This window comes from Protomyctophum parallelum (assembly GCF_964188405.1).
Source record: "Protomyctophum parallelum genome assembly, chromosome: 18".
Taxonomy (NCBI): Eukaryota; Metazoa; Chordata; class Actinopteri; order Myctophiformes; family Myctophidae; genus Protomyctophum; species Protomyctophum parallelum.
Window position 1 is genome coordinate 29,662,647 of NC_139716.1, and position 10,831 is coordinate 29,673,477.

The following is a 10,831-nucleotide window of genomic DNA, read 5'->3' on the forward strand; positions in this document are numbered from 1 at the left end:
GTCCTCCCACATAAACTGTCCGGCCAGCATTGTGATTGTTAAAAGCGTTCCGGGCTAAAAGGAGTAGTTCTCTGAGAAACCACGAATATCAATACACGGTGATCACATGATGTTATCACTATTATGGGCTTCATATTTATGCACAAATATACAGAGACATTTCAAGAAAGGCTTCTCTCGGGGGAAATAAATCATTAGGGGAAGTTGGGAACCATTGTTCAAGACGGGGACGTATTTTACTGAAGTATTTTACTTCCAACTTCCGTTCACTCCATCCATCAGCACTCTCCAAATTTGTGCTAACGTTAGTGTAGGTAATAATTTCGCAACAGTTCAGTTGTGTTGATTTGTATTTTTATTTGCAAGAAATGGTTGAAATGGTATAGCCAGGAAACACACTAGATCGAGCCCCGGCTTGCTCTCGTGAACAAGTTCATTTTGTTGTTCATTCCAGGTGTTGACGTGTTGTTGCTCTTTATCAACGCTTGAACACTCGAAAGATGGCGGAGGTGGAAAAGACAGAGGAGCCAGAAAAAGACAAAGATGAATTACAAATTCTGAAGGTAATATTAATTACACAAGCAGTGAACTTATATGACCGCATTATCTCTCTTATGCATCGCCACTTGAATGGCTTGCTAGATGCTATCATGTCCGTGATCAGTGATGGTTGCTATAACAACAACAATGCCTGTCAAATACCTGTCATATTAGTCGACCATGCTTTTGCCGTTATGCTGACACACATTTGTTGTGTAACTAATTAATGTGGATCTGGTTCATCATAGTTGGCTGAGTCATGTCGATGTCAATTTGCCTTGATGCATCATTCATGTGAAGTTGTGAACAACATCCACCTCAGTTCAGCTAGAGTCACTTATTTTTTAGCCCTCCAAGCAGAACCCAAATGCTACTGAAGTTTCTGACATTTGTTCGACCCAGTGCATTGGGTCCTGTTCCACGTCGTCCATGCCACCTGATTAAAACATTTACTGGCTCATGTTTACATGTTAAAACGCCTCTCCGCGCTGTTTGACGATATTCTTCAGTATGAGGCTTTCTGAATATGTAAAGTATAAGTACACATACATACCTTTGCGAATATCTCCTGTGGCGCGGAAGCCGTTAAGTATTTTTAATATATGTTTGCCCGATTTGGAAGCTTGGATTCTTCTTTTCCTTCCTTGTTTATTGACACCTCATTGTACCGCCTATCTGGCTAGCTAGTGGCGCTATAGCTATGACACAGCAGATCAGAGGCAGGGACGTAGCCTCACAAGCCAACCGCACACCGGGAGGCGGTACAATAAACGGTAAACAAACAAGAAGAAATAAAGCGACCAAATCGGTCAAACAAAGATTAAAAATACTTAACGGCTTCCGCGCCACAGGAGATATTCGCAGCTGGATGTATAGCTACTTAAAGTTACCGAATTCAGAATAACTCAAGGAAAATAATGGCGTCACATGCCGCGGGTCCTATTTTAGAGAGAATCTCCATTTCCGCAAATAGGAATTTCCATACGAAAGTACAGTAGCGAGCAGGGACCCAACGTAAAACTCAACAAAATATCAAAAAAGTTTTACGTAGGGTCCCGAAAGGGGCTACTTATTTTTATGACGGGAACATGCTACACAGCAGAGGTTAAGATAGAATGGTTAATGTTTTTACTTGTGTTTGGTGGCAATAAATGCATTTAATTGATGAACCTAGACCCGCCTTTGACCTTCTTATGAATCTCTCGGTTGCTCACAGTATACCTTCATCTACCCTTCTCTTTCCTCCTGTTTTAGGAGCTTGTGGACGAGCTGTATACTTTTAGAGATAATTATTTTGAGACTCACAGTGTTGAGGATGCTGGGAAGAAAAAGACTGACGTTGCAGAGGAGATGGAGAGGACACTAAAGAAGCTAGAAGAGGGCGAAGGTGGGAAATGAAGAGAAATAAATGTGTTTTTCGAGAAAATGATCAGTGATCATGCCATCTTGCCAAACACACCTGATGCATTTTTCTGACGACATCCATTTTGTGATTTGTCCTCTTTTTCTCCAGAATCCTTTAAAAACAAAGCAGAGTTCCTGCTCCAAAAGGGGAGGTGTTTAAACATATCTCCGGACTCTAGTGCCGTCGCAGAGGAGTGCCTTTCTAAGGCAGTGAAACTGGAGCCCGGCTTGGTGGAAGGCTGGAACACCCTGGGAGAACAGTACTGGAAAAGAGGAGACCTAATCGCCGCCAAAAACTGCTTCACGGGAGCCCTGCAAAAGGTAACGCAAAGTTGGATTCATACTTGCATACGACACGTGCCGTCGTCACAACCATGTGGTCCTTAAAGAGACTCCCTCTAACTAAGGGTGACGAGTGATGGTTCAGTTGAGTCGCGCGTGTGCAAAACAAGATGACACCAGACCATATCAGACAGCAAGTTCTGAAGTTCATACACACATAGAGAATATATACAGTATTGGACACATGATGTGACCAACAGATATAAGAGAAGGACGAGAAGAAAATGAATCGGAATTGAACATGCATAATGCATATGCACATATCATTGTGCACAGATGTCAGTTCATCTGATAAAGTAGTTGATGGTCATAGTATCAAGGGTATCATCAATGCTTATGCAGATGAGAGTAATTCACCAGTCACCACATGAATTAACTGGCGGATGACGGTCATAAATCATAACAATAATTGTCCAATTACCCTGCCCGTGCCCTCTCGTACATAATGGTCTATTTCTGGTGGATTTAGTGGCACTGCACTAGACCTGTACGTGCCTGTCGGCCACCGGCCTACTTGAGAACGATGCAACTTAAGTTGGGAACCTAATAATACCCGTCATAGGCTCATAGCACCCGTTTTAACTATCTGTCTGTGCCCATACTGTATATGGAGATCTCTGTATCTGCCTGTGCCTGAAGAGTGCAAACTGCCTGAAAAGTGGACTCGTAAAGTAATCAATTGGCAGGTGTGGGTTTGCTATGGCAATCAATTGGCAAAGGCTGGAAATTGCACAGGTGAGGGGACTTGGGCTCATTAGGTCCACTGGCAGAGCCTGACCAGAGCCTTTTGTGGTGTTTCTGGACACCGGTGTATGCCACCGACGCACTGCACTCCCTGTGGTCTCTGTGATCAAATTTGATGTAGCTCAATTTCACGGTCTTATTGTCTCTTCTTGTCTTTCTCTGCTGATATATCACATATGGTCTAATCTTTCGCCCCAGCGGTCTTTGTCAATCTCCATGTCTCCCTGTTCTGCAGAGTAAGAACAAGGTGTCCCTTCGCAGCCTGTCTATGTTGCTGAGGCAGCTTCCAGCAGGGGACAGTAATGAACAGGCAAAGCGTGTGATGGAAAGCGTGGACATGGCCCGGCAGGCCGTTCAGCTAGATGTAATGGATGGGAACTCCTGGTGTGAGTAGACAAGAGGGGGATTCCATAATCCATATTGACACAAATTTGTATAAGATGATGTTTTGTCATTACAACTGTTTTGTCTTTTTGTTACAGACATCCTGGGGAATGCCTACTTGTCACTATTCTTTTCCAGTGGACAGAATTCACAGATGTCCCATCAAGCCCTAAACGCCTACGCACAGTCTGTGAGTACACATACCAGTTACACACCATCGAAGATACTTAACTCATAGACTAATGCTCTCTAATTGGAAGTCGGATTAAAAAAAAAAAAGAAGTTAAAAACTTTTTACACTTTGGCCTTCTTAGGAGAAAGTGGACAAGACCGCCAAGTTTTTCTCAGACCTACATTTCAACCGAGCCAATCTGTTCCAATATGAAGAGATGTTTGGGTCGGCGCTGGGCGGGTACAGCCGGGCCGCCGCCCTCGATCCTGGCTGGGACGAGCCTCCGGAGAGAGAGAAGCAACTGCTGGAGTATCTGGTGAAAGTCACAGAACTCTTAGGGAACAAGGTATGACAGGACAGGCTCATGTTAATAGCGTCAGATAAGGCCATGATTTACATTTTTAACAAAAGCCATCCATCAGTAAAATTTGAAAAGATATGTCTTTATAAATACCATGGAGGCACCAACCTATTTTGGTCCATACATGTTGGGATATTCACAAATATTATGCGAAGCTCGGTCAATCAGTTAAGCCGATGGGTCGGGAACTCGGGATAGCCAATTGACAAAATTCACATGGCGGCCATGTTGCACTCTTAAGTCATACTTAAAGTCCCACCCAGGGTGGAATTTCCCCACAACCCGCAAATATGACGTGAGAGCAAGATGGCCGTCAATCAGAGAATTTTACTGGCTTAGTGGTACAAGTGTGACGTGATGCTCCACCTGTCCATGACGTCAACAGTTTGGGTTGGTTAATCAGGGACGCCGATGTATACAATCTCCCGAATACACCGAGAAGTTCTGCAGGCTAACGGATATAACAAGATTATTCCATTCTTGGAAAACATTGGTCCGTCTCAATTGACAATCGGCTCTGCACGTCTCGTCATATGAAACACATGCCAAGTTTGAGTCTGAAGTCTCAGAACTTTGTGTGACAGACGCCGTCGCCTTGGCGATCCTTCTCCCAGATGTCTAGCGCATTGAAAAAAAGAAAGACCCTTTTTTTGGGCTGATGATACTGACAATAAGCAGGGATCAAAATCACACTTTTTGTAAATAAGTTAGAAAGTAGACATTTAAAAAAAAAAGTGAGTCCTGGTTACTACCTCCTGTTCCTCACTCAACAGAGCGTCCATATTCATTCCCAGGTAGCTGTACAACCCAAAGTTCAACATCGATTTAACGTTTTCATCCATCCGTTTTCTCCAGGGGAAGGTGAAGGCTCGCCGGTTGCGAACGATGCTCGCAAACCTCAACACGTCCGCCCTGGGGCCCTGCTCCTCTCCTCAGTTCCGGAGCCCTACAGGTCGCGTGGGGAGCCTGGAGCCACAGACCCTGTCCTCTCTCACACCGGGCCACAACGCCGGAGTAGCCACCCTAGGCAAGGTGGTGTTCAGTCTGGTCCCTGAGGGACGCATGGCATTGTGAGTTAAACCATTTTGGTGTTAGCATTATGCTATAGCTATTGAAAAATGGCAGATCTACAAGCTCATAGCGCGCCACCGAGTGGCGCGCTACGAGCTTGTAGGTCAGTCTGCTATTTTTGAAAAATCGAAGAACTACTGATATAGAAACATAGCTTTTTCAGAAAACTGTCAGGATGTAGAAGACATTTTTAGAATCTGATCTCAGGTCAAAATGAGTTAAACTCATTTAAAAGTAAAATTATCTATTCTTATGATTTATTTTTTATTATATGTTTGCAAGTGCGGATGAGTAATAGAGTCCGAAGGGAAGTACGCACATCTCTAAAAAAAGATTCTACAGGTGCTGAACAAAATGATACGTACAGGGAAAATGAAGACCGTTCTGTAGCTCCCAGAGTAGTTTATTTATTAGAAGTAGAAGGACTGTGTGGATGAGTACAATTGGGTTGTGTTATGTAATATGAAAAAACCGACAAAACATATTAGGGGGGGTTCATTCTTAGTTTGATTGTCATTATTGCTAGCATTTGCTTCAATCTTTGTAAAGGATGGTTGAGCAACTGTTTTCTCAAGCAAAGGCGCTGTTGCAAACGTGATCTTGTGCAAATGTCTAATATCGACTAATAATTGTGTGCTAAAAGTGACATTTCTCTTTCCGATTCCAGCACATTTGGCATGGTGGACAGTGAGGAGACGTGCATAGTGGTGATGGTATACAACACAGCTGACAGCTGGGGTGTAGTAATAGGAGACACCGTAGTCATTCCTGAACCCCAGGTCAAACGACACAGTGTAACGCATAATGATAAGGTCAGTGGGTATAACATACCTCTTATTCATTATATAATGAATGGCTAGGTGGTCATTGTTGATAAATGAATCACAGCGGGTGATTAAAACACTTCTTTATTGAAAACTACGGTGGTCTGTGCAATTGATAGTTTTTTTCCTTCTATACCTGTTCATTTCAAAGTATGTTCCAGTTTTCACCACTTACAGACAATTTGATGCCAATACAGAATATGTGTTTCCCCTAAGAAAGGTCGCATTCACACCAGAATGTTATACTGCGATTACAACAAATCCTGCAGCGTATTGTCGGAAAGTGTGCTTCGTTTGGCAGGCTCATTCGAACTCCAATGCGGATTAAACAACCGCATTCTACTTCGCCAAAGAACAGAGGTTTCACTTCGATTCACTGCAGGTGTGAATGCAATCCGAATCAAATAAAGGAAATGAAGCATGATCTATAAATTGTATAGCTAACATCGGCATATGCATAATAATTTTATATGGTGATCGGATCATCAATGGGACTCTGGGAGTGCAGATTGTAAACTTTGGATCATTTTGCGCTCCCGTCTGTGTTGTGCCTCGGCCTTATGCCAGGTGCCCAAAAGCACACACAACGTTCAGATACTCTGCATCTGTTACCCTCACTTTACGTCCCAAGTCCCAACTATTACTGTACCTTTCACTGTGTAGTTTATGAATTGAACACATTGATAACGTTCCCTGCTAAGTTTCTTTGGTGCGGTTTACACAGCCAGTGTGAAGACAAACGCAGCACATTAAATATACAAGAATGATGCAACTTCTCCACCCATTCGCATCGAGTACCGAAGTAGAGGTGTGAAAGCGACCTTAAGTTATGTTCAAAGGAAAAACACATTTCTGAGACTTCTAATGTAGTTTTTGGACCAAGAAACTGGATACACTCCTGACATTTCTTTCTCTTTCATCCTCAGTCTTTTGATTTTAGGAGCATACGAGTGGATTCCCCTCTGCTCCTCATAGTCAATGGCAAGAGACAGAACGTCCAGAGCCAGATTGCCGTTTCAGTCAGCTATAAACCCCACAGAGAATAAGTGGAGTGAAGAACAACGGGATGGAGGTGTATGAAAGTGAGAAGCATGAAGAAAGCAATCTGTTTGTGCCTGTTTCTTGTGTTGGAGTTTGTAAATAGACTTTAGCTGTATTGTTTAGAAAACTGTATATATTTTAAATACGTTTCACTTTTTGTATTTAGTTGTCCTGCGAGGGAGATTTCTTTTTTTTTTTTTATGAACAACCTGTCTGGTTTGTCAGACTGAGTCAAATATTATGAAAAAAACTTAAATGGATTTGTATGGATTTGTTAGACATGCTTAGACAAGTATACTGTACATTTTACAGGACAAGTTACAGTACCCTGATAGTGATACTACATTAACTGGCCAAAGTTCTAAGACACATTCCATCTTCCATCATTCCAACATCTGCAAAGAATTTAAACACGTTTGGTTTGTTGTTAAATATAGCACAGCAAAATGTAGAACTGTATTTCCTGACATGTTTTTTTAGTAATTCCACGACCGTGGTCAGAAACGTACTTAAATACAAAGCCCCACCCCTCCTTTATCCATCCTTTAATGAATGACATTTTGCATTTAATAAATAATAATATACAGTATAAAATAGAGGAAGGTGATCTCTATTTTATAGAAATTATGCCCAAACCATACAGCCTCAAATCTAACAAACTACATACTGTATATTAGAATATAGAAGAACATTTAACTAGTGAAGACCACACAGATTTGAGTTGTATTTATTGACAATTAATTTGATGAGCATTTGACGTAGACAAAGAAAGCACGGCTCAAAACGGAAAATCGGATTCCACTGGAAGTGTCCTATGTCCATATTTTCCAGAAAAATCACAAATGTGTCTGTACTGTAACTAACAATTTTGTTGTCAAAATAACACATTTAAACCACTTTTCATTGTTTCACACACCACCATTCTCAAATTTCCTTATATTTGAGCTTCATAGCACTAAAGTTTGTTTTGCTTTTTGACTATCTGTTTCTGCCCTACTGAACAAATTCATCACGAGAGATGGGCATATCCCACCTTCCACTCAAAGCTAAGCTGCCGTTCCTAGAAAAGCTATGTACTTAAAACATGAATAATAAATAGTTCTGGATCAAGAAGTTGTTAGTGCCTATTCTCTGACCATTGGCTCAGTTATCTCGTCAATCTTTTGATTTTAATATACGAGTGGATATGGAGTGAATAGAATTTATCTGTGGTGTTAAATTGTGTTGATTAGACCTTTTTTCTTTTGTGTGTATATATCTGTATTTATAGAATATATAGTTGGTCTGTCCCATATATGCACATGACTTATGACTTATGAGTCATGAGCATATATGGGCATATACTGTATAAAAGTGTCTCTGGACAACCAGATAGTCCTTGTCCCTTTCATGCCCATACTGTATATGGAGATCTCTGAATGAGATCTGAGACATGTGGAGCTGACTGATTTGTTTGGCCTGATGCCATGACGACACATTAAGTTTAAACAACACTCCATATTGGCGTGTAGCTGCATTGGGAACTCCTTATATGGTTATGGCTGAGTCATAGTGACATAGCGGTTTGTTTAAGTTTGTCACTGTTGTCATTGACAAAAATTGTATCCACATCAGGTATGGGTTAAAGACGTATACGGTTTTCAAGGTATCAAAAATGTAAAATGGCCATTAAAATATCCTAAACGTTTATTACACGTGCTGTTGAACAGTCTTCACGTATTAAATACGTGAAGAAGATGACGGCCGAGGAGGTGCGGCTGTGTGGCTTGCTTCTCCGGGAGCACTTTGGGGAGGTGGTGGAGAAGGTGGGCACTCGCCTGCTTCGGAGCGGCGCACAGAGCCTCCGGACCATTGTTCATGAGACGACCGAAACCCCTCTGGACCTGCTGAAGAAGTCCCTCTGCGTGCTGATGCAGCACGGCATGTGCAGATTAAGCACGGGCTGCAAGGGTCCAGTGAAGTACCAGGCTGTAGGCGAGCGCGTCCTCCGAATACCCCACTACCCCCGCTACATCTACACAGCCAAGACCCTGTGCGGCGACACGGCGAAGCGGATCATAGAGGAGCTGCTGCTGAGAGGCCATATGACAATGAGCAGCACCGTGAAGACGGTGGCGAATGACCTCTCGCTCGACATGGAGGAGGGGAAGAGTTCTTTCTCCAAGCTGGTGGATGCACATTTTCTGCAGCGCTGCCCTCCGGTGTCGGCCTCCAGTGGCTCCTCCAGCTCTCCAGCCACCTCTGGTGGAGCACCTCTGGTGGACCTCTGGTGGAGCACCGATCCAGCCGCCCCAGAGAGCTTCCCCGACTGCTACAAGGTGCCCACCGTTGGGCTGATCGGTCGGGGTAAACGCCGGCGGTCCAGCGTTGACGGAGATGAGCAGAGGAACGGCAAGAAGGCCAGGGTGGAGACCGAGACTCATGGAGATGAGGGAATCTACTGGCAGGTGAACTTTGAGCGCTTCCATCTTCACTTCAGAGATCAGGCTATCATCAGCGCTGTGGCCAGCAAGTTGGACCAGCCGAGTGGTGAGATCGTCGGAACCATGTTGACAATGAGCGCAGTCACCACCCCGCCCACCGCCATCTGTACACAGGATCTCTCAACTAATCAGATCTTCCGTTCCCTGCCGTCAAACTGCGGCATCAGCAGACACGTCCTGGACGAGTACCTCTCGCTGCTGGTGGACGACCCCATGGAGTTTGTGGGGAAGTCAGGTGACAGTGGAGGAGGAATGTACGTCATCAACCTTCACAGAGCACTGGCCAACCTGGCCAGAGCAACGCTGGAGTCAGTTGTACAGGAGAGGTTTGGTTCCAGATCTGCGCGAATATTCCGCCTTTTGCTACAGAAACGTCACCTGGAGCAGAAGCAGGTGGAAGACATTGCGATGATTGCGGCGAAGGAGGCCAAAGACATGTTGTACACGCTGCTGGCTGAAAACCTTGTCCAACTGCAGGAGATTTCCAAGACTCCAGAACACAACCCCTCTCGAACCTTCTACCTGTACACCGTTAACCAGCTGTCTACTGCCAGGATGCTGCTGCAGCACTGTTACAAGACGACGGCCAGCCTCATAGGTCGACGCCTGTTTGAAACCGAAGAGAACAAGCGCCTGCTGGAGAAGTCTCGGCGAAACGAGGCCATCCTGGCATCTCTGCAGGCCATTGGGGCGGACGATGAAGAGCTGCAGCAGGTGAAGGAAATGATCACGCAACCGGCACAACATCTGGAAGCTCTGAGACATCTGAGACATCACATTAATACGTTGGATTCAACAGAAAACCAGGTAGCTGAAACCATTTTCCTACTGGAGTCCTACATCAACTCTACAACTACTGCTGCACACTGAGAGACAACACACAACAGCAACAAGTACACAACAATGACTCCACAGCAACACAACACACGAAAAACATAGTATACAACTCCCAGCCCGTCAGACTCTCCACCAGGCCGAAGGCATGGGGAGAGAGTATGTTTTGTACTTTGTACTTTTGTACTGTGCGTCCGTCCGTCCGGAACGTTTTCCAGAACGGCCTGTTATAGCGCCACCAGGAGGCCAACTTTTGTAAAACACATTTTTTTATATTACTCCTCCAGATTCTGTCAAAAGATTCCACAAATCGTTACACAGTATCTCTATAGTCATGTGTTCAAGATGGATCTGTCCAATATTTCATATTCCATCCTAATTGGCTAAGATTGCAGGATTGGCCCGTTTTGAACAAAAAGCCTCAAATCATGAACGCAGCGTGCAATTTCACAGACTTTCCTACTATGCTGAGGAATATATCCCACCCTTTTCACATTGGCCTGTTATAGCACCACCAACAGGTGGATTTTTGGATTATGTTGTAAATGCTACCATTACTGGTGCAGTGGCAAAGCTCTGCCAGTCAAGCCTATGGGTTTTTCTTTTTATTCCGGACAATTGCTTGGGATCA

The 10,831-nt window shown here is 43.9% G+C and overlaps 2 protein-coding genes across 4 annotated transcripts; both read left to right on the forward strand.

Annotated features, from left to right (window-relative positions):
* The first annotated feature begins 75 nt into the window (after window positions 1-75).
* Window positions 76-7,976, forward strand: ttc5 (tetratricopeptide repeat domain 5). 3 transcript variants are annotated; one of them, XM_083789220.1, is made up of 10 exons: window positions 76-314; window positions 455-563; window positions 1,795-1,927; window positions 2,054-2,265; window positions 3,266-3,416; window positions 3,513-3,604; window positions 3,729-3,932; window positions 4,803-5,017; window positions 5,686-5,830; window positions 6,769-7,976. In XM_083789220.1, exons 2-10 carry the CDS (start codon window positions 501-503, stop codon window positions 6,886-6,888), a joined length of 1,335 nt encoding a protein of 444 aa, XP_083645346.1. In that variant the 5' UTR covers window positions 76-314; window positions 455-500; the 3' UTR covers window positions 6,889-7,976. The 3 variants fall into 3 exon arrangements, with proteins under 3 accessions (XP_083645346.1, XP_083645345.1, XP_083645347.1); XM_083789219.1 differs by having other exon boundaries at window positions 76-310; XM_083789221.1 differs by having other exon boundaries at window positions 76-304.
* Window positions 7,977-8,619: 643 nt separating this feature from the next.
* On the forward strand, window positions 8,620-10,236 carry LOC310875206 (DNA-directed RNA polymerase III subunit RPC3-like; the record flags this gene model as incomplete). The annotated part of the gene is made up of 1 exon (XM_083788353.1): window positions 8,620-10,236. The coding sequence occupies one exon, from the start codon at window positions 8,620-8,622 to the stop codon at window positions 10,234-10,236; it is 1,617 nt and encodes a 538-aa protein (XP_083644479.1).
* Window positions 10,237-10,831: the final 595 nt, after the last annotated feature.